The 24,675-nt window shown below is 41.2% G+C and overlaps 1 protein-coding gene across 1 annotated transcript in view; it reads right to left on the bottom strand.

Annotated features, from left to right (window-relative positions):
- Positions 1-24,675, bottom strand: part of LOC145408839 (zeta-sarcoglycan-like) — a 53,389-nt gene that overhangs the window by 16,653 nt on the left and 12,061 nt on the right. Inside the window, exon 2 of the mRNA XM_080279479.1 lies at positions 1,560-1,679. Within this exon, the coding sequence (XP_080135605.1) occupies positions 1,560-1,679 (120 nt within the window). The remainder of the gene's footprint in view (positions 1-1,559; positions 1,680-24,675) is intronic.

Here is a 24,675-nt window from a genome sequence, read left to right as displayed (position 1 = left end):
AATTTCACCAATTCGTTTCAAACTTTGTGCATGGTTAATATCCCCCGACACTTCATTTCTTCATAATATTATTACTGATACTACTTTTAATTAACGTCTTTCAAAAACATTTACTGTGACAAAGGTAAACCACAAAATACGCAAAAGTTCAGAGCCTATGTTTTGTATATTCATTAATTATCATGACACAGCGCACACATGTACATCAGTGCAAGGGTAGGGACCATCCTGCATACTATACCTTTGGGAATGCTGACAGTCTTTACTCGGTTTTAATTCACATATTCGCCTTATTGCAGGCACAGTCGTTCAGTCTACCCCATTCCATTTTTCTTAAGATGATTCAACGACAGACTTTTATTCAGTCCAGATTATTTTCCTAATGTTTTAACTCTTCCATCTTTGCCTTCATTTAAAATTTTCTTTCTTGTTCTTCTATGGTTGTTGTTGTTGACAGCCTCAGCTCTTCTCCTTACGCAATAAGCAGTGGCCTAGACAAGGGTTTCGTCCTATCACCAAATTTCTTCCTACTATTCGCAGCGTTTTTCACAATAACTGCCTGAAGTGTTAAGGAAAGAGGTTATGAAGCACCTACTTTCCGACTTTCAAATTGAGGAAATCTTTGTTTCCATGTCTTTCTGAAATAAGAGATATTGATTACGACTCTTTTGACTTTTTTTTTTTTTTTAATAATCAGCGTGGTTTGCAGGTTTCCACACTTTGATTTCTTGCTTCTGAGAAAAAAAAAAAAAAAAAAAAGTTCAGCATGCACAAATCAGCTGATCCCGTTTCATTCCAGCCAACCTTACAGATACACTTCCACCGTACCCTGGGGGTGTATAGTGTTTCACTGTAGCTCAAGTAAGTTACTGTAGTACACCCAGATTTTAAAAACTCATCTTCCTGCCCTCTACTGAGCATTCATCTTCAAATCAACGTGGAACGAGAAAAGAAGAAAAATATTTTCTTTCTCTCTTTCTTTGGTTTTTGTTCTCATTTTTCATTTCTTTAAGTAGGCTGGGAGAGGCGAAAATGTTTATCAAAAGGTGATGTTACCCTGGGAGTGCTAATGAGGTGCCGTGGGTCAGAGCACACGGGTCTGGGGATTAATGCAGCACTTAAGAAGCACTAATGACTCGGGGTGTTCATTATCTAGAGTGTAAAATGCTGAATATTAAGCTGAGTGTTTGTGGGGGTCGGAGTGTGTGTGAGTTGCGGCGGGGAGAGACATTAATTGTTTGTTTGTTTGTTTCTTTGTTTGTGTGGCTGAATGTGGCATATTAGGGTGCACAAATTTTTCGTCTACTTTACATCCTCCCAAAGTTACCGAATACATTAATTATTAACTACAATCCCCTTTTCTTTCCCATTGTCATTATCATCCATCATCATAATTCTGTTTCTCGAATGGATCTTTTATCTCAGTGGGAACCTGACCTAAGAAAAGGGAACCCCACGTATATTTCGTCTCCTTCTGCGTCGTAGTAGGTAGAGACGTGCTACACCAGTGCTGGAGTCGCCTTACCCAAGATCTTTAGACCCTGCGCGGCTGTACATACCTTTGACGGTGAGATGCCTGGCGCCCACCAACACTTCATCCCGGGTGGCGGAGAAAAGGAGTCGCCCCACCTTGTCCCGGATCACCAGACGCTCAGACGTGCACTCCAGGGTCTCCGAATCTGGAGGAAGGAGTGGGGACTGAATGGGGCGGTTGGGAAAGAGTGGGATGAATGGGGGAGTGGTTGGGGAAGTCGGCAATGAATAGGATGAATGGGAGAGTGACTGGGGAGTTTTAAATGTAGTAGTAGTAGTACAGTAGTTGTAGACATGGTGGTAGTAGTTGTAGTTGATGTTCTAGTAGTAGTAAAACCTGAAGCAGATAATAGCAGTAAAAGTAGCAGCGGCAAAAACATCAGGAATGTCTTCAAGAAAAGCTGCGAATAAATACATATATATGAATCAATACTGCGTGTTTCCCCGCCATTCCACACCACCGGGGCAATTACACCTCTCCCCTCCTGCTGCTCTTCCTCCTGCCCTCATTCCTGCTTTTTCTTCCTTCCTGCTTATCTCCTTTCATTTAGTACATTTTCCATGCCACCTACTCATCATCTATAATTGTCTTTCTTTCACATAGCCTATCTTTTTTTATTTAGTTCACTCCCCATGCAGTCTCATCATCATTATCATTATCATCATCATCATCATGTATAACTGTGTCTTTCGTTTTACACCACATAATTATCTTCTTTCATCTAAAACTCTTCCCATGTCATATCACCATCATCGTCATCATCTCTATAATTGCCATTCTTTTACACCTATTTTCTCCCATTTAGTACACTTCCCACGCTATCTCATTATCCTCTATAACTGCATTACTTTTACTCCTTTACCTTTACACCCTCTTAACATCATGCTTTCTTTTTCCTCTGTTCTTTCTCTCTCCTCAGTTCTTACTCCTGGTTTACGCCCCCTCTATATCTTGCTTCATCCCATTTACCTCGCTAATTTACTTGTCCTTCTGCGTCTTCTTGTTCTGTATTTTTTCTCCTCATGTACTTCTTAACGTCTTGTCTTATTCTTCCTCTTGTTTTGCCCTTACTCGTGCTTTATTCCCCCTTCCTGTCTGTTCACTTCCACATACTGTACTCGATTCCTAAACCTCTCCTTCTTTCTCAATTATCTGACTTCTTTTCTACTTGTTTATTTTTCTACCGTATTTTCAAATGTTCCTGCTCCTGCTCCTGCTCTTTCGTCTCTCTCTCTCTCTCTCTCTCTCTCTCTCTCTCTCTCGACGTAGCTTATCTTTCACAGGTAAACATGAGTATCATCTGAACTGCACTCTAACCTCTGAACTCTGGTTGAATAGTTATGTTGTGTGTGGGTTCCCTGTAACTCCTTGAATCCGATGACCTATTCTGATTGCACTCATGTCATCTTAGGAGATACTACTCGAACTTTACCTCCAACTGACACAACAGTTGACCCGGACTTTACCTCTATCTGACACAAGTTTTGACTGCAACAGCACCTCCATCTGACACAATTTTTGACTGCACCTGTACCTCCATCTGACACAAGTTTTGGCACCGACTCAACCACCATGTGATAACTTTGGACCACAACTGCACCTCCATGTGACGCAAATTTTAACCCCGACTGTACAACTATCTGACACAACCTTTGACACGTTTGTACCTCCATCTGACACAGCTCTTGACCGCAACTGTACACGCAGAGCAACCTTCATGTCAGGTCCAAAGCAGTGAGACCGACGTAACGAGAGATAATGGGAACACAAGGAAGAAACTGAGAAAGTACAAAGCATTTTTCTTCTGCGAATAGTAAAAATTCCATCACTGAAAACAAACATAAGGAAAGCAAATAAAGAAAGAGGCTAAGACAAATACAGAAACACAAAATCGGCGAGACAGATACAGTAAAAATATCAGGCTCGAAAAACAACCCTCACAGAAGTCACTCAGACAAGGAAATCAAAGCAATTACAGTAACCTGGCTTGCAATCGCTAGCAGAGAGAGAGAGAGAGAGAGAGAGAGAGAGAGAGAGAGAGAGAGCCCTTGTAGCAGTTAACTAGTAGGCCACATCACGCATCATTCGTTGGCCAATTTATCAGGCGACTGCATTTAAGAGGAACTGGAACGGTACGAGAGAGAGAGAGAGAGAGAGAGAGAGAGAGAGAGAGAGAGTATCGTACATGGGTGCGGTACCTCTCTACTCTCTGTCTCTCTCTCTCTCTCTCTCATTTTTTAACCAAAATATTACCAGGCGATTTTATTTAACTTAGGACACACACACACACACACACACTCTTAATGAAGGACTCAATGAAGGCTGTATGCATCGCCTGGAGTTCCAAAAGTCTACCATAAACTGAATAAAATCGTCTGGAGGTGTCATGAATGTATTATATAGTAGAGGTTTTAAGACCTAATGATACAGTACATATATCATCTGGTTATTTAAGAAAAAAACTAGAGGGGCACTCACTGTAGCGCATCTTTCCGACATGGAAAGATGTTTTCCAAACCACTCTTCATACTGGGTTAGGTTTTCTCATCACTGATTAGAGTTTCGCAAAAAGTGCATTCCGGATTCAGAATCTGTAATACGACTCGGATCGGTTCCAAAAGTTAATCGATTGTTCCCTGGGACATGGGCTATCTACCCACCAAATTTGGTCCAAACCTCTCTTTCAGTTTTTGAGTAAACCTGCTAACAGACAACCAAACAGAGGTGAAAACACTCTCCTTGTCAGAAAGAACAAACTATGTTACTGGATGGCACGTGTTTATGGAATTATCAGACACCAGTGAGAGTAATGTACAGGGTGGTCTATGAATAAAGCAAACCAATTCTAATGTGTTGCGGGGACGGGTCAGCGTTGTCAACGATACCATACATCTTTTTTGTACTTCACGAAACTCTTGTCATTTTCGTTAGGGTCTAGCTTCCAACGTCCTTTGACTGCATTGTTGGTTGTGCTTTCTTTACTCTACTTTGGCCTAAAATTATCATCTCTCCATGTTGAAAGACGAGTTGTTACAGTAGATTAACACCGGAATATGATGCTAGTCACAGAAAAGTACTATGGAAAGGATGTAGAGCTTTAGTATAGTCTTCTTCTGCCATCGAACTATGCGAAATAACTGAAAGAGGACAAAAATCTGTGCAAAACTAGGGTAGGAAAGATTACAGGAATTGCTTAAGTTAGGTAAAGTATCTCCACCCCTCACAGAAGTAGAGTAAGACATCCTCACTACATGCAAGAAAATAGAGCGTTATATTTGGACCACCCTGCAGAAAATAAGCTGGTACAATCGCCTGGGGGTGATAAGAATAAATGAAAATGGACGTCATTGAGTGATAAACATAAATAGAAGTATCTGTGGCAATCAAGAATAAATATAAAAGACATCACGGTGCAATAGGAGCTTAAAGGTGGGAAAAGTTAAGTTTGTTGCTGTATGAAATTATTAAGTTTTTTCCCTTGGTATGTGGCTAAGAACACTTTAATCACACACAGTAATGTTTTGCGCTCGCGTAAAACACACACACACACACACACACACACACACACACACACACACACACACACACACACACACACACACACACACACACACACACACACACACACACACACACACACACTTTTGTACACAGACCTATTTATTTTAATTTATTTATATACGAATTATTGCAAACAACCGCAATAAATGCTGACAAATCTTAACTTTGCCCTGTGACGTTAATCTCTGACGAATCATTATCACAGTTTAATGCCCTATCCTCAAACATTCCACCAGGCTTGGTCTACATCGGATCGCAATTGTTTATGTGACCTCGTCATGTGAGCGTACCTCTTTAATTGTTCTGAAAAAATGGCAGACCCTACTTTGACCAAGTCTGGTTAAAATAGGATAAAAATTGTTTGGAAAAAGCAAACAATTCAACACTCTTTTTACCTTAATCTGGCTTATATTCTCTTTCATTTACAGCTTATTTCACGAACCTCCATGGCAGAAAAAGATAATGCTAAGGCTGTACATCCTTTCCATTGCACTTCTTCGTGAGTAAACTTATATTCTAGTGTTTATCATTTGCCTCAACCCAGCATCCAAGATGGAGAGATGGCAATTTTAGGCCCAGTTAAAGCAAAAACAGTACAGCTTCCCTAGTCTCTCAAACATATGTACATAGCTAAAGCGTAAGGTGTTGAGATAGTAGTAAATATCAAATAAAATGGTACTCATACGCATGCACAAAAATATTAACACAAACAAGCACAGATACCAAGCCGACATAAATGCACCCCCCCCCTCTCTCTCTCTCTCTCTCTCTCTCTCTCTCTCACTCTCAGACACAGACATCTACCAGGCACACATAAATCTTCTGTCACGCCTACACACACTTACTTCTTACCACACACACCCACACATACCTCCAACGACGCACACAGATATTTACGTACATAAAGCACGCATACTTCTTACCATGTATGCATACTCTTGTTCTATCACACACACACACACACACACACACACACACACACAAGCACTTATTTTTCTTCCCACTATGCATATTTTATCACTTTCACGCGCACGAACAGACCCCCCCTTTCTCTCTCTCTCTCTCTCTCTCACTCACACACACACACACACACACACACACACACACACACACACACACACACACAGAAGCACATATTATTTCTTCCCACTATGTATATTTTATCACATACAAGCGCACCCTCCCACCCCTCTCTCTCTCTCTCTCTCTCTCTCTCCACTCTTGCTTTAATCATGATAATAATAATGGCTCCTCTCTTGGTCGCATCTTATCTCGCATTATATTCCAGCTAAGGCAAGGAGATGTGATTCAGCTGAGTGAGTCACAGGATTTTGAGAATGTATAATCACGTGAACTCTACTAATTTATATATTTCTTATGTATTCTTTTACCTATTAAAGTATTATCATCATCATTATTATTATTATTAAATTATTATTTTTATTGTTATTTTTATATTTTAAATTATTATTACCAGTATTATTTTGTTATTATTATTATTATTATTATTATTATTATTATTATTACTGTTACTACTACTACTACTGTTACTACTACTGCTACTACAGCTGGTATTATTATTTGCTAACTCTGGAGGATTATATTCTGTTGACTGAGTATTACTGTAGAGGCCTGAGAGAGGTAGACGTATTCCAACACATTTTGGTAATCATAAAATGCGCTCAGAATTTAACTCCGTCTCTCCAATTTCACACCCATGGCTCTCTCCAGTTGAATATAATCATCTGCCATTAACTAAGCAGATTACTAGAGCTTTCCTGACCATAAGAGGGTTAGTGGTGACAAACACAAGCTCTCATTCTAGTTTGTCTCATTCTCAGCTAAATAAATCGTTTGTCGCTAGATGGATCAAAATACTATACTCTTTTCACTTTAACATGACCCAGATATTCGTCCTTTGCGGCCCATTTTACTTAGTTCAGTGACAGAAAAAGACAATGCAACAGCTGTACATCCATTCCACTTTAACAGCATTTTATTCTAGCATTAATCTTGTCAAAATTCAGATATTCAAAATGGAGAGGAGGAACTTTTACGTCAAATCAGAGTAAAATGAGTACAGTACCAAAATTGTACCACCTAAGTCCAGTAATCAGAGAAGGCTTCCCACACTACACTAGTCTTTATTGTTTTTCCATTAATACATTAATCTTCGCAAAAGCAGCTCTTGCAGGCTCGTATGACTAACTTTTAGCTCAACATACGAGTAACCCTGAGGCGTTAGCTGGATAAGAAGCACTAGAGTTGTCCCAATTATGAGAGGCTTAATTGTAACATCACTATCTCTTATGCTGCTATGACTCCCTCTCAGCTGAAGAAAATCACCTGGGGTTAGCTGGAACAAAACACTAAAGCCAAAGTATTCCATCAGAGTACCGTAATCAGAGAACACTTTCCAGAATATGCCGGGACCTTTCTTTTATTTTATCTCCCACTGTTGTCTTTTATTTTATCTCCACTGTTGTTTTAATCATGATAATAATAGCTCCCACTCCCCGGCAGACAGCTTCCCCCTGACCCCGACTCTTGCACCTTCACTCGTGGCGCGTCCAGGCGGCATCTCATTAACTCACAAAGGAACCTCTGCCCTTTTAAATAAATGAGGCCCTGTTCTTTGTTGCCTTTATTATATCATTTTTCTTTAACATCGTCGAGAGTGTGTGTGTACATAATAGAGGGCCGACGCTGTCTCTCTCTCTCTCTGCTCCAGTGGACGATGCAGTGAACCTGGCGGAGTGTGTCGACTTCTGTGCGTCTCTCTCTCTCTCTCATACACACACACGAGAGAGAGAGAGAGAGAGAGAGAGAGAGAGAGAGAGAGAGAGAGAGAGAGAGAGAGAGAGAGAGAGAGAGAGAGAGAGAGAGAGAGAGAGAGAGAGGAGTTAAAGCTAGGTTGGGTACGACAGACAAGGACGAGATTAGGTAAAGGTGAGTGTGAAGGAAAAGAGTAACATAACTAACTTAGACTGACTAGAAGACGAAGAACAGTGAGGTTTATGTAGGTTAGACTGCGTGGGAAAAGAGAAAGGCAAGCGTATGTTAGGCCGAGAGAGAGAGAGAGAGAGAGAGAGAGAGAGAGAGAGAGAGAGAGAGAGAGAGAGAGAGAGAGAGAGAGAGAGAGAGAGAGAGAGTAGAGTGTTAAGTAGGCGAAACAAGTTGGGTGAGAAAGTAAGGAATGACTACGTTAGGATACAATGGGATGGAAAAAGAAACTGAGGTTATTTTCGACTACTGGGAGGCGGGGGTAGCGAGGAATGATTACATTAGGGTAGAGTGGTGAGAAGAGACAGGGTGATGAGTTTCATGCTGGCTAGGCTGGGAGAGTGATGACTGAGTTGCAGTAGGTTAAAATGGAGTGAAAACTGAGGCTAGAGTTTAGCTTCGACAAAGTGTAAAGAGTGGTGGTGGAATAAAAGGTAGAGTGTTCACAGAGAAGCAGAGAGAGATTTATGCTTGAAGTGAATCTCGGGCCGATCAGACTGGTGGATTTAGTTTGTTTCCCACCTGTTCCTGTTGACCCAGCAGGATAATTGGTGACCTAAATGCAGACCAAATAACATGGGTTGTACTTTAGTGGATGGTTGGGTCATAACTCGATACCAGAAAATGTTAGAATATTGTGAAATAAACGGAGCCAGAAGGGAAGTAGTGATAAAAACAAAAGCCTACACTACAGAGGTGAGTCGGGAGGAGGTCGCCTGGGGGGTCTTATTGTTCCCGCCACACGACCTGACCTTTTGACATATGACTTCAAACAATAGACGGAAGGTTGCAAAAAGATGAAAGTTCACCTCGATTAAAAAAGGCAATGCAAGATGCTAAAGCTTTTGCTTCCTTAGTAAACAAACAAAAAAAAAAAAAAAGTCATGAGTTCACCTCAACATAGAAAAGAAAGAAGTCGAGTGTTCAGATACTGAGCTATTGTCATAAGACTTCCACGAAAAGAAAAAAAAATTGCATAATTACCTAATTTTTCCAGAAAATACACAAAAAAATGCTGAACTCTGAACTCTACTTAAAAGTAAAGAAAAGAGTTTTTATCATAACCACACCATTTTGTATAAAGACCGCCAAAATATTCGTCACATCTCAAACACATGGATTAGCAAGTGAATCAAATGGCGGAGCTTGGGTTCGAGTCTTTGGCTGGTCAGACTCTAGGATGAAGCTCGTTTCCCTCGTGTCCATGTTTACACGGCAATGGGAAAAGATCTTGATTTCACACCCGCTATTGTGGGTCGTATTCTAACGGAAGGATGAGAAAACATGCACTGAGTCTCTGCCTTAATGACTCTCGTGCGGTCGATAGGTAATAATCCAAACCCCTTTTCTTTATTATATTGAAAGTGATAAAAATATTTAATTGGCTATGGCTATGGATGCACAAAGTTACTGATGTCTACAGAAATTAGACTCTCCCTCTCTTTCTTCACCCCGTCCCCGTCCTTATCTATCATTTCCCATATTCTCTCTCTCTCTCTCTCTCTCTCTCTCTCTCTCTCGTGTTTCACCAAGCGGACAGGGCACTATGTTTCCTCCGTTTCACTACCATCACACTGTTTTCCATTCTGGCTCTGTTGCTTGCCTGTTTATGTCTTGTCTATTTGTGTGTCTGTCTGTATATATGTTTCTTTATCGATCTATCCGTCAATCTATCTATTCCTCAGTGTGTGTGTGTGTGTGTGTGTGTGTGTGTGTGTGTGTGTGTGTGTGTGTGTGTGTGTGTTCGCTAACCTGTTCGTTTGCTTATCCATTTCTGTTCACACGTTGTCTGTATTTTTGCCTGTCTACCCGCTTCTGTTTGTGTCTGTCTGTGTGTCAGTTTGTGGGCTTTTTTTTTTTTCCGTTAGTTGTCTGTTTAATTTATCTGATTCTATTTTGGTTATCTGTCTTGCTAATTTACCCATTTTCCACCCATTTTCGTCTGCCTACTCCTCCTTTATTTTTTACTTTCAACTAATACACCTTTCTCGATTATTTCCTCCGCATTTTGTCTTCTTCCTTCTTCCCTTCCTTCGGTCATTCTCTCCGTCATTCATCCTTTGCTTCCTCTCATATCTGTCCAACTATTCTTCCTTGTCTCAATCGTCCTACTTTCAATCAACTTTCGTTGCGTGTTTGTCTCTAATTTTATCTACCTTTGTTCCTTCTTTCCTTTCCTGCTTCCTTCCTCTTTCCTTTTTTCTTTCCTCCATTGCTCCACATTCTTCGATCCATTTTTGCTTGTTTTTGTTATCCTACTTTCGACCAGCCAATATTGCTGGCATGTTTTCCCACTAGCATGTACATAGCAGGTCATTAAACAAGGAAGATTAAACCACAAACAAGTCTCTGATCTACACGAATGTATATCTGTCTAAATCTCTGCGTGGCCCCTGATAACCAGATGTGTAAAAGCGCTGGCTGGGGAATGGAAGCAGTGTTTGTATGCAATGTGTATGCGAGCTGGAAATACTGTATAGGATGTGTTTAAGGATCCCTATACCCTTTTCAGGCTAACTTGGCCCACATTTTCGTTCTTTTGCAGCTAATTTTCTCAAAGGTTGATAGCCGAATAACACACCATTACAGCCTTACATTCTTCCCATACCACCTCTTCGTGACTAGCAATGCATTCTAGTGCCAATCCATTGTTACAACCGAGCAATTCAAGATGGAGAGAGGTCAGTCTTATGCCACGATACAGTAAAAGGAGTACAGTATACTAAGATGAGTAAGGCTGTCAATTAATTTTTGTCAAGTTCCAGTATCTCCCTAGAGTACAACCTTCAACTGTCAATGTTTCGTCCAGGTCCCCAACTGTACTACTGGGTGAAGGGACAAGGAGATGACAAACAAGAATCCATCAACTTGACTAGTCCGACAACCGACCTCGGGTTTTCCCAGTTGCCAGAAAGAAGATTTAACCACTACATCACCGGTTCTTCAGTTACGAGAAAAATAAATAGCATTCTCAGTCCGGCTTGTGTATGAGATGTGTGGATGATTTTGTTGTCCTTTTCACTGGGCGTGTTGTTGATGGCTTTTCAGTGTCTTTGTTTTATCTTTATTTCTAAATCCGACCTCATCCTGGCTTTCAAGGCTAAGGTGATGATGATGATGATGATGATGATGATTGATTAGTTTACTGTGCTAGTTCTGCCAGTTTCACACCTCTTTTCCTGTTTCTGATTCTCACCTCACCCCATTTTTATGTGGGAAAAAAGTCTGGTGGTCTCGAAGTATACTAATTTGGTATACAAGAATATTTTCTACACCATCTGGCCAACATCTTTCAGCAGTAAAACCATCTGACAAACCTCTGATAACACGGAAACCACCTAACCAATCTTTCCCAACACAAAAACCACCTAAGAAAAAGAAAACCATTTGCCTGGGGCACGGAAACCACTTGGAAACCTTTGACAACACGAAACCCACATGACCAACCTCTGAGCATCACGAAAATCACTTGATCAGCCTCTACCAACACGAAAACCATGTGGCCAACCCCTCGCAATACGAAACCGCCAGACTAACAACACGAAAACCACATGCTCGAGACACGGAAACCATCTGACCATATTCTCGTCCCATGAAACCCAAAGGACGGTTTTCACGTACGGTTAGGAAGCTTATTAACACCAGGAAACTTACTAACACCGCTTCCTTATCGGTTTATTTCTGTTTCGGCTCCGTTGCTTTATTCTTCTGTGTTATTCATGCAATCTATGTCGACAATCAAAAGGAATAAGAAGCAAAAAAAAGGGGACAGTAATGGGTAGTCTGGAAAATAAATCGTTAAGGAGGAGGTGTTGGGGCCCCTTCTTAACCGATTGGCCCTCGCTTCTCGGAGTGCCCCACGTACTGCTCTCCAGAGGGAAGGGGATTTCCTGACCATCCCCCAGTCACTTTTAGTCTCCTTCTGCCACACACACAGAATACATGAGAAGTGTTCCTTTTACCCTGTCCCGTGTGTAGTAATAGTAGTAGTAGTAATAATAATAATAAAAATAATAATAATAATAATAATAATAATAATAATAATAATAATAACAATAAAAATAATAATGATGATAACAAAGATGACACTACTATCACTACTACTACTAATGATACTGCTACTTACAGTGCGAGTAATCATCATCATCATCATCATCATCAACAACCTCTTCACTACTGTGACAACTATATATTCTAATACTGCTAACGCTTGATAAATTTAAAAACAGAAAAGTTCCCTCCCCCACCAAATAAAATAAAGTGAATGGATCGAACTCTCCGCAAAGAGTTTTTTTCCTTTTATTTTGGCAGTCCTTTGACGATTTTATTCAGCTTACGTTTGATCTTTCGAGCTGGCTGGGTTAGATGCAGCCCTCATCAACCCCATCAATACAAAGAAAATTCTCTCTGTAAAATCGGAGTAAATAGGCGGATTTCTAGAACATCTGCGATTGAAATTGAAAAAAAAAAAAAAAAAGTGACTGTGTATCTCAAAAAACTGCAGGTCGTAAGCAAGAAACAATACGAGTCTTATGTGGCTGGAAAAAGTCATAGGAAGAAGTCGTAAGCGAGGGGAAATATGTCTGGTGTTTCTGTCACAATCTCTGGAACTCGTAGGAAGAGACGACATGACTGGTGTGCCTCTGTAAAACTGAAGGTCTTCGGTAGATGTAAAGATGTCTTGTGGGTGTGTAAATAAAGCTGGAGATCATACGAAGAAAAAAAAATATCTGGTGTCACTCTTAAAAAGAAAAAAATGGAAGTCATAGGCAGGAGAAGGATGTCTGGCTACCGTAAAAAAAAAAAAAAAAAAAAAAAAGGACTTCGTGGGCAGGAGGATTGACTTGGGTGGAGAAGATGAGCTTAAAAAAGAAAAAAGAAAAAAAAACTTGTTGGAGGAAATGTCAAGTGTATCAAAGAAAGCGACACCGTAGATAGGAAGAAGAAAATATCGTATGATCGTAGGAAGGAAGAAACACTTGAGATCGTAGAGAGGAGGAAACAAATCTAGCATGTCCGAAAACAAAACTGAGGTCGTAGACAGGAGGTAGAGATGTGCTTCGCCCGGAAAAAAAATAAAGAAAGAAGAAAAGAAACTGGATGTTTGAAGCAGGAGAAAATATGTCTGGTGTATCCGTAAATAGCCGGGAGCAGCAGGATGAATGGAACACACACACACACACACACACACACACACACACACACACACACACACACACACACACACACACACACCTAGGGTTGCAAACAGAATATGCATCACACGAGTCTGCAAACAAAGCTGGAGGTCATAGACAGGAGATAACTTCTATAAAATGCTGAAGTTCATAGCCAAAACAAATGCCAGGTGTTTTTAAACATAACCACAGACTATAGGCTAGAGCATGAAATGGCAAATGTATCTCTACAAAAACTGGACATTGGCAAGGAAAAAATAGGTGTAATGTTTCTCTGAAAATAGATGGATGATGAAGACAAAAAATATTCCTTCGGTACCTAGAAAAAAAGAAAAACTGGTGGGTAGGAGGAAAGATGCAGCTGGTGCGGTGGTGTAAAAAGAACACGAAAACACCATTGCGGAATTATTGCCGTCACCTCCCTAGTACCGACCCCATCCCTCTGAGGAATAATTTCATAGTGGCTCCCTCTTATTAGCAAAAGGAGCAGGGAACAGCCGAGGGGGAATTTCATATCGTGTACTTAGAAATAATTGGGGTAATTACGGTAAATAACACGGGGAAAAAATTAGGCGGAATATAATTACAGTCTGGCATGAGGCGGATGGAGTGAGAGTCATGAGGAGAGGCGTTTCATTTCCTCCTCATTATTTTCTAGGTGATGAGAGGACATGAGGGGAAATTAAGGTTTATCTTCCCTCATTTCACTTCAACATAATTATTGAGTCCGGTGACGAGCTTTACCGTTTTTTCCTTGCAGCTTCTAAATGATATATTCAGCTTAGGACGGACCTCCAGTGGCGGAGTTAATAAATGCTCCAGGTAACTACTACCAGTATGAAAACAATTTCCAAAGCCAAATAATATTTTGGATTAACAACAATGGAAAAAAGTAGGTCATCAAAGTGAAGTAGTCAACACTCCAGGGCTGTTGGAACTCACTCTAGGTGTTATTCACCGGGTCGGTCAGGATCACTTGATGGTCGTGATGATCAGCTTTTACCCTCCCGGAAGGGAGCTGAGAGCTCATATAGTCCGATCTAAGGGCAAGGCTGTGACCTTCACACACGCACACACCCGTCCCCTTGCTCAAGGGGGACAGTAACCATCCACTTCGTCAGTGAAACTTTTCGCAACCTGAGCGAGGCGCGAACTCCCGTCCACCAGTTAGCAAGCGAGAGCGTTACCACTGCACAAGCGAGCGGTGTGTGTGTGTGTGTGTGTGTGTGTGTGTGTGTGTGTGTGTGTGTACAGAGACGAAGGATGGTGGGTAAGGAAAGATGGGATGTGGGAGAGGGAGTGGGTGTGGGACATATATGAATGAGGAGACAGAGGATTTATTGTGTGTAGCCTTCTGAATGAAAGGAATGGCCGGTTCTGAGTAAAGAATGAAAGAATAGTGGTGCGAAGTGACGGGAAAGTTAGGCGACGGGATATGGGTACGTTGGGTGCAAAGGTGGGTGACAGAGGTGAAAGGAGAAGGGCATGAGTGAGTGGGCTGGCCTGGGAAGGGATATGGGTGAAGAGATAGGCGCTGGAATGGGTGGTAATGCCGGAAAGGAGAGGAGCTCTGTATGCGAGGGTAGGTAGAAATGGTACAGCTGATAAAATACTAGGTCTGGTAAGTTGAAGGGTGTGTGATGGTAGGTGAGAAAAGGCAGTATGTGATGAAAGGGTGAATGTCAGGAAGAACTTGGTTGAGGGGTGGCAAATTAAATATTAAAAAGTATAATAATAATTAGGTACTGGATGACTGGGCTTTGGATTTACTGGTACTAGAAATTACTGACATTGGGAGAAAAAGGAGGTCTGGTAAGATGATATAAAGGTTACTGGGTGAAGGAGACGGGTAGCAGCGGCTGAAGAAAATGGAGGCGATGATAAGGTATTGATGGAGGTGCTGGGTGGAGATAGTGGATGATTCTCGATGAAGATTTGGAGATATGATCGGGTGGGTGTTGGAAAAGGATTACTTAAGGTTAGGACAAGAATAGATAAGGAATAATAATATCAACGTATTCCCTGCGTGCGGTAAAAGCCAACAAAATGGGTAACGGGAGGGAGCTGGAACGTCACTTATTGTATACGTGTAGGAATGAGACGAATCCATCACTAACCATTTTTGTTGTAAAAAAGCTTGTCATTTTTGCAAGAGATCAACGATCAGACTGTACCTGTGATTACTCGTCTCATTCATTTTCCCACAGAGATCAAATAATCATGTATCAAGATCCTAAAGTCGAGTGAACAAGGGACTCTCCCTTAGGATGGTAGTTATTATAATTATGATAACTGTGATGGCTAAAGGAAGGTTGGGCAGAGTGACGTAATTGACAATACTTTAAGCAGCTTTTTAGTTTGCAAGATACTTTTTTTTTTTTTTATATCTCTGTTCTGCGAAAATGCTACGGGGTATTATATACTTAAACAGCATATAGTGTCTGAATGCATACTGCATTCGGTGAAGGTGTAGTAACGTGTATTGTGTGGATGACAACTTGTTGTGACAGCCAGCGATAGTTCACGAGGTCCTTGCAGTCGAAAGCATATCTTTGACACCAGCTGTTACAGGGTACGAATGGATGTATGATACTGTTTCATCAAAGAGGAGATGGGTGTTTGCCGAGGTGTCCTTGGTACAGAGAAAACCTATCCACTCATGCATCACAGCGACCATCCCAGACAGGCAGTGTCGAGGAGAGCATTGTAGAGCACGCCTACTCGTATAAGAGGGTATTTCAGGGGCGGGAGCCGGGGAGGAGGGTGTAACTATTGGAGAATCGGTGAGTATGGCATTATAAGAAGAAAACTATACAGGAATGTGCGTGTGTGTGTATATATATATATATATATATATATATATATATATATATATATATATATATATACACTGTATATATATCTATATTGTATATATATATATATATATATATATATATATATATATATATACACTGTATATATATATATATATATATATATATATATATATATATATATATATATATATATATATATATACAGTAATATGTGTGTGTGTGTGTGTGTGTGTGTGTGTGTGTGTGTGTGTGTGTGTGTGTTTTCGAGTCTAGCGCAGAACAGAGACGGACATAGAGAAAAGAAAGGCAGAGGAGAGAAGTTGTACGCGAACCCTGTGAAGACGTGGAAAACTAGACTTGGCGGTGAACTGGGTGGGAGGGTTATATCCATCTACAACCAATACCTTGGCCTCTGCTGGGAGTCTCGCGGCAACTTGATAATACTACAGGAAGGACACAGAGCAGAAGCAGAGATAATATGCGCAACGCAAAACACACAGAAAGGCGTTGAAGCGCTAATGGTCAGAGAGACGGTTAATACAAAAGACCTCGTTGTAGTCCAGTTTAAGTTTCCAGACAAAAATGCTGCCCTGTGCAGTTGATTGGTTGATTTCACCGAAGGAAAGGTGACGCTACCACTGTTTACCATTCTTTTTTCTTGAATTTGGCATTTGGTCTAGCTGTAAAGCTCAATTGCCCAAGGCTCAACATTCACGTCGGGAGCGAGGCTTCGTTTTGACAGGTTAGAGTGAATGGACTGTAGTAATGAAAGGAAGCAGAGAAAGTATACCCTTAGTCGGAGCTAGGGTTCAGTGGCATTACCTAGGGTTCTACAGGAAATGAACCTAATTGCCACCGACGACAACCCCCTTCAACAAGTCTTCATAAAAGTATTTGTTATAGCAGACCGTTTTGCCTTTCACACTTAATAATTTAACATTCATTCTAACCTGACTGTGACGTGCTTCGTGCCTGCATATGTAAAGACAAACGTACTGTACATGCAAGCAATCCCACATACATGTTACCCCTCCACTACGATGGTGTATTTTATATTTTATTTTTGCTTCAGACGATTTTGGTCATTAATGGACAGACTTTTTGAACTGTATGAGTTAAATATAGCCCTCATTAAGACTCTATTTACAAAAGGTCGTTTTTTAAAAATATAACAGAATCGTTTGCAGACTGAAAGAGTATATTAAGAAAATGAGTCATCAGATTGAAGGGATTAAACTTAAGATTATATGGCCTCCAGTATTTGTAACATGAGTCGTGGTATTGACAGTCACTGCATAATAAGGCCACAGTGGTAGTAATGAAGATGATGGGGATAACGACAGTGAATAAAAAAAAAACACACACACACATACACTTCCACAACTACACAAAACTCCCAAATCAAGAAGGAAAAAGGGGGCAGTCACCCAGAAAGCCATTTTTAAGTGACATAACCCCTTCCGACCAAGAACGCATTTTTTTTTATTTACCACAAGAAGAACAGAGTCAGTTCAGGAGGGACTTAAGGAGGTGGAGAGGTTATATAATGCCTTCACCAGTTCTTTCAGTACTAGAGTTAATAAGATCGCTAACTAAAACAGCCTAGTGGTAGCCTGAGAATAAATTTTAAAAAGTCACCATAGTAGTTACAATCCCAGTGCCATGTGAAACGTGAACCCGGTGCACTGCAGGATGAAGTTGCTCACCTCCTGCAGCTCACATCCTACTTTCAGTGGATAGGGAGGGTACTGGGGACACTCAGCCATATCAAGGCCACCACATGAAGGCGCCCGTCACCAATACCTTGTGAAATGGTCAAACAACACAACAAACAAACCAAGCACCACCTCCCATCCTCCCCCATCCCCCAAGGTAAGTCCTCAGGGGCAGAAGACAGGAGCCGATATCAGCCGCGGTGGTCGTGTGTCGTGTCAGGTGAGTAGGGGGGGGGTCGTGGGGGTCGTTATCATGCACAGGGTAATTAAGGGATGGGTGGAGGTTCACTTGTCGCTGTTAGTGTTGGGGTCCTCGTGCTATCGATTATCGGGTGTTGATAGGAGTGTGTGTGTGTGTGTGTGTGTGTGTGTGTGTGAGAATAAGAGAGAGAGAGAGAGAGAGAGAGAGAGAGAGAGAGAGAGAGAGAGAGAGAGAGAGGACAAAGCAAAGATCACATAAGGCCAGTAGGAAAAGATTAGAGAAAGACTGGGTGTAGACAAGATGAGATCAATACCGAAAATGACGAAGAGAAAAAAATGTCGAAATGGCCAGAACCAGATCATTATAAGCCTGTTATTTCTTGCACTCTCTCTCTCTCTCTCTCTCCCTCAAAATGTATAGAAAACACACTTCAGCTTCACCACATAAGGATGTCGGGAGTTGTAATTTATTGTCTTACAGATGCAATAAAATAATAAAAATAATAACAATAAATGCCATCGTGGTAAAAGGGATAAGAGAGATTTACTTTACCGCTGAATTTACCCTCTGACTAATTGCTCTCTAAATAAATCTCTTTGTTCTTGCCTTATTCCGAACCCGAAAGCTTCCACTAAGGTTAGTATAATTCAGAAAATAATTAAAATTGGCCTTTCCAAGTGATCTATTGTTTTATATATGACTTGCTAATCCCTTGGCTGATCTATCGCCCTTCCGCCAACTTTGGTCCAATTAAAAACAAATGTTTTAGTCATTTTTTCTCAAAGAGACACTTGGGTCGAACTTTGACCTTGCCTTGTCCCTCTGACCTTTGACTGATCCTTCTCAATACTGGGAAACTTCGCTGTTGCCTTACTTTAAACTCTTCCACCAAGTTTGGTTTAAACTGGATAAAAACTGCTACCTCAGACTTTGACCTAGCCATGTGACCTCGATCTTTGGCCTGTTATAAATAAAAGGAAGGTTTACTCTTTGGCTATCCCACAATCCTTTCACCAAGTTTGGCTAAAACTGATAAAAACTTATTTATTTTGTTCTCTCTCTCTCTCTCTCTCTCTCTCTCTCACACACACACACACACACACACACACACACACACACACACACACACACACACACACACACACACACACACACACTCACACATAAAAACCAGTCGTTCTCGCATCGTGGGCTAGGGTATAAATATAGGGGTCACCGTACTAATGTGGTGGTACTGCACGTGAATATTCAGCATCAGCATAAAACATCGATCAATCTACACGCATTTTCTTTGTCGGATTTTCCAGGTAACATCGCCTGCGGGTAACAAGCATATACTGAAATAAATGTCACGGTCCTGGAGAGGTTAAAGGGAACCACCTCGTCATTGGGTACGTGAGATATAAACCATAATTCAGACTACCAATCAACTCGACTCTCTTTGTTCCGTTTTCCTGGAAGAGTCATCAAGGGGCTGCGAGAATGATATATGGGTGTCATTACAATGAGAATCCAAGTTTGAGGAGAACCCGAAAGCCCATTCACCCTATTTTTTTTTTTTTTTTCAATAAATGTCCGACTCTGGTCATAGGCTTAAGAGTTCTTTCTCTAAGGCCCAGCAGTCTTTATAAGTGTCACACCTTCACATATCACCACTTCGGCACTAATACCCTCGTCCAAACTGAATACAACCTCTCATTCAGGACTGGTAGAATGGTATTAGCGAAAAGGAGGTGTTTTTATGATATGTCGGTGGGTCTTGTTAATGGTCTGTTTCAAGGAAATCCAGTTACTGATGATCCCTGCCCCAGCCAGGGAAAGGACTCGCGTCATTTCAGACAACAGACGTCTCTAATCACTAGGAAAAGTCGTCGGATGGTAGCAAGAAAAAGCGGGAAAAAAAATAATACTGTAATGAAGAGGAACATCCAGACTGAACCATAAACCAAACTACCACCCAACCTTCACGCATTTTGTTTGCCTAGACTTCCGGGTAAAACTGTCGGATGCGAATAATAATTGGTGGATTAACTACGGCTTATGAGGCTTAATCCAGGAACAAGGAGTGGGTTTTGTGCTCACTGTGTCCTTGTGGGGTAGGTGAGTGGTGGTGTGGTTAGTGATGTGCGGGACGGGTAGGGGTGTAGTGATGTTGGGGAGCTGGTGGTCGTGGTTTAAGTGCGGAGGTGGTGTGGTGTGGCGTGGGGTGGTGGTCGTGGTGATGTGGAGGTGATATTGTGTAAGATGTGTCGGAGAGGTCTTTGTGCGGTGTGACTTGGTGGTGGTGTGATGTTATATGAGTGGGTGTTGGTGGTGGTGGTGATGTGTAATACTCATATGTGAAGGGGTGGTGGTCGTGAGGTGTGAGGTGGGGGATGGCTGTGGTGGTGTGGCACGATGTGAAGTGGTGGTGATGGTATGGTGTGGTATACAGTAGTGTGTTGTAGTATACGAGTAGTATGGTGATGGTGGCGGGTGGTGGTGGTGTGGTGTGGAGATGTGATGTTGGTAGTGTGGAGTGGCGGTGGCAGTGGTGATGATGGTGTGTGAGATGGCGGTGGTGGCGGTGTGGGATAGCGGTGGCTGTGGTGGTGATGGTCTACGATGATGAGGGTGGTGATGCACATTGCGGTTGGGGGTGGAAGAGGTGGTGTAGGATGAAGATGGTGGTATGGGGTGGTGATGGTGGTGTCGGGTGGTGTACTGTACAGTGGAGATGGTTGTGTGGGGTGGTGATGGTGGTAGTACAGGGTGGTGTGATGGTACCAGCATCAACAAAACTAAAACAGAAATAAAGTTCTCAGACTAAATTAGTTAAACGATTTCACCGCAATGTAACGTGGAGTTTCAGTACTATGGAGTGCAGTAGATAAGAGAAACGTGGAGGGTGTAGGATGAAGGGAATGACTGAAAAAGAATAATAATTACTCGTGCGGGAGAATGCAGCGCTTATTTTTCATGAGTATAATAAGTTCGCTCCACATGGGGTGGGTGGAGGGACAAGATGAAACATGAATGAGAATTGGAAAAGAGAAAACTGAAAATCAGAAAAAAGAGTTGGAGGATAATAGTGAGAGGGAAATGCTAATGCAATAGAGTGAATGGTCATAGAATAAACAGAATTATATCCCTTTCACTTTGACTTTGTCTAAAACCGACATCTATCCATCTTGAATGCTGAGCTGTAATAAGAAGTTAACAATAGAATGCGTTTGGTAATCAACGACGAAGTGCCATGCAAAGGATATACTGAAACAGTATTGTATTTTTTTTTAAATCACTGAGCTACGTGAAATAAGCTGCGGAAGGAAGAATATCTAAGCAAAATTAAAGTGGAAAAAATGTTCCCCCGAGCTAGACCTTACTAGATCATGTAGCCCTGCTAGGCGACGAGAGGGCTCTACCTCTCCCGGCATGGCAACTACCTGGCGTGGCTCGAACTCCCGAGTCCGACCCTCTACCACTGGGCCATCCTGCCCCAAAATTAAGGTGAAAGAACTATAGTATGTATGTATGTATTGTGGCAAACAGCGTGCACACACATGACATAGGCGGGTTGCACTACTATGCACGTTAAAGTCGTGTTTTACAGGTCCTGAAGGGCAAACGACCCGCAAGGCCGAGGAGCACAACTTTCATTTCCTGAAGAAGTGACGCGCCTCCACCCGATGCTTCAGGCACTGGTATATGTGTAGAAGGTTTTTAAAGTATAGGGTGTGACGTGCATATGGAAAATGTGTTAGAGTACGTTATGGATAAGAATAGTGACAGGTAAAACTATAAAGAAGAAGAGAGGTAAAATCAGATTAAACATGTCGAGACAAAATAACCACAAGAGGAATCAGAAGAAGAAATGGAAAATACTTTCTTTCTTTTTCAATGTAAGCAAGGACAGTCGGTTTCATGGACGTAGACCACGTACGACTCAGCGCTGATCCTTTGCACCCTTCACGTGACACTTGGCTTTTGGCATTACTCTCTGCAGTTTACATTGTGGTATGCTAAAGATCTGCTCAGTTCTAGCTTGGGGCAATGGTACGACTGAAGATATTTCTGTCAAGTGTCGCTGGGGCCATATGGAAGAACGGTAAACAATGATATCAAATTTAACCCCACAAACTCTTCCACAACACCCGGGATTAGACACATGACCACACTGTCCCAGGCCAACCACTCTACACCCCTTCCACCTCCTGTCCCCTCACCTCCCCCATTTAAGAAGAGGTGCAGGAAAAAAATTGAGGGAGATGGATGAAGGGAGGGGATAAGAAGGAAGAGTGTGAAATTGCAGAGGGAAGCATAAATGGGGGAAAAACAAGTAAACGGGAGGCAAAAAACAAGAATTTGGAGAGAGAGAGAGAGAGAGAGAGAGAGAGAGAGAGAGAGAGAGAGAGAGAGAGAGAGAGAGAGAGAGAGAGAGAGAGAGAGAGAGAGAGAGAGAGAGAGAGAGAGAGAGAGAGAGAGAGAGAGAGAGAGAGAGAGAGAGAGAGAGAGAGAGAGAGAGAGAGAGAGAGAGAGAGAGAGAGAGAGAGAGAGAGAGAGAGAGAGAGAGAGAGAGAGAGAGAGAGAGAGATTATAAGAAAAAAGAAATAATAATAAAATAGAGAAGACAGGTAAACGTATTTTAAAAAAACGGAGAATAAAGTAGTACTGATAACTAAACAAGAAGTAAATAGAAGAAGAAAAGAAGGAGGGAAACGAGAGACAGAGGGAGATGAAAAGGTGGGACAAAAGAGTCGTAAAGGGAGGGAGGAGAAGATGAGAGGGAGAGAGAGAGAGAGAGAGAGAGAGAGAGAGAGAGAGAGAGAGAGAGAGTGAGGAAGAATAAGAGGACAGCAGAGAAGGACAGAAAGAGGAAAGACGAGAAGAATTAAGAGAGGGAATGAGGGACCGAGGAAAGGCAGAAAGAAAAAAAAAGGGGGACAAAAATAATGGAAACGTGCTCGGGAGTGAAATAATAGGCTAGAACATAACAACTATATACATAATTACACTCATTTTGTGATAATTAATGGTTTTTCGTTAATTCCGGAAGGCTACTGGTCGTAAATACAAATTGCACCACTGAAAAGCTTATTTCCTCATCTTCTTCCACACGGAGCGTCAAGAGCTTAATATCATTAAATCCAAGTTTAAAGCACTTGAACGAACTCCCAAAGGATTAAAAAAAAAAAAAAATAGCACGAAACATTAGCAGAATGCACAATGAATGAACTAAAAAAAAAAAAAGAAATTCATTAGAACATGAAATATAAGCTTAAAGTACCGAAGTTTCCTGAACAGATCTTAATAACATAAAACTGGGGCTTATAACGCCAGGTTGAAGCTCTGAGGAACGAAAAAAAAAAGAGCCTAGCTTCATTAATGGTGGAGAATAATCTGTTCTGTATGAAGATGCCTTTTTCGATCGTGCTACTTGCTCTACGTAAGTGTTACAGTATCTGCAGGTGCTTCTGCAGAGTAACAATCCAGCTAGTTTCCAGTAACCCAGAAACTATTTTCTCCGCTGAGTGATAACCATAATTATTGGCTACAGCTGAAGATCTAGTGGAATAAGGCTCCCCGAAGAGGATGTGGTTGAAGTTTATTGTTCACATAATGCCATTAAAGGATTGTTAAATGGTTCCTTCATAAATGAAAGTCTGTACTGGACAGTCGAATCTCAGTCCTCGACGATTGTGTAGGGGATGGTTGGCTACGCTTCTCAGAGTCAAGAAGCTGAGAAACAAGACTGATGCTCTGAAACGCGAAACAGGGGAGCTAAATATTGTATAATGTGGAATAAAACGTCAAGCGGATGCTGAGTTTCACAACATTATATAAAAGCTGACAAGGCTAAATCTCTCAAACAGAAAAATTAAGCTCTAAAACAAGATTAAAAATCTTGTGATGCATAAAAGTAAAAAGAACACGAAAATGAAGCTTGAAGAACAGAGAGAGAAAACGAAGGACACAGAAATCAAGTTTATGAATCAAATGAATTGTGAAATCAGAAAATATGCTTTATGACCAGAAATTAACGTTTATTAAAGCAGGAAATGAGCCTGATGCCACAGGGAAGGAAACAGGAAAATGCAACTTACGAAACAAGAGTATAAAGCTCGTAGAACATGACATTTAAAATTTGTATATACGAATATGAAAGTGAAATTCCTAAACCTGATATTATGCGTTACGAAACAGGCAAATGAATTTTATCAATGAGAAACCAACGTTTATGAGAAAGATAAATTAACCTTACGAAAAAAGAAAAATAACGTTATGATATAGAAACAAAAATGATTATGAAAGAGGAAAGTAAATTTAATGGAACATGGCTGAATATTTTGGAACAGGAAAATTAATCTAGGAAACATGACGACGAAGCCTATGCAACAGGAAATTCAAGCTTATGCAATAGGAATATGACACTTTCCATGAACTAAAAAAAATAAAAAAAGAAATGAAACAGGACAATGAAGCTAATAAATAGGCAAAAGAAAATCCGAACCCAGAACGTGCAATCTGCGAAACGAGAATAATGAAACACTAATTCCAGTACATGAATGTTATGAAACAACAGAATGAAGGTTATCTAATATGAAAACTAAATCCCTAATCAGGAAAACAAAATTCCTGACGCCGTTAAAGGGAGCTAATTAAAACAGGACTACGAAACATCCGA

The sequence above is a fragment of the Coenobita brevimanus genome, chromosome 78 (assembly GCF_032717465.1).
Source record: "Coenobita brevimanus isolate Jiangsu-jjx chromosome 78, ASM3271746v2, whole genome shotgun sequence".
Taxonomy (NCBI): domain Eukaryota; kingdom Metazoa; phylum Arthropoda; class Malacostraca; order Decapoda; family Coenobitidae; genus Coenobita; species Coenobita brevimanus.
This window is presented reverse-complemented; position numbering and strand designations above follow the sequence as displayed.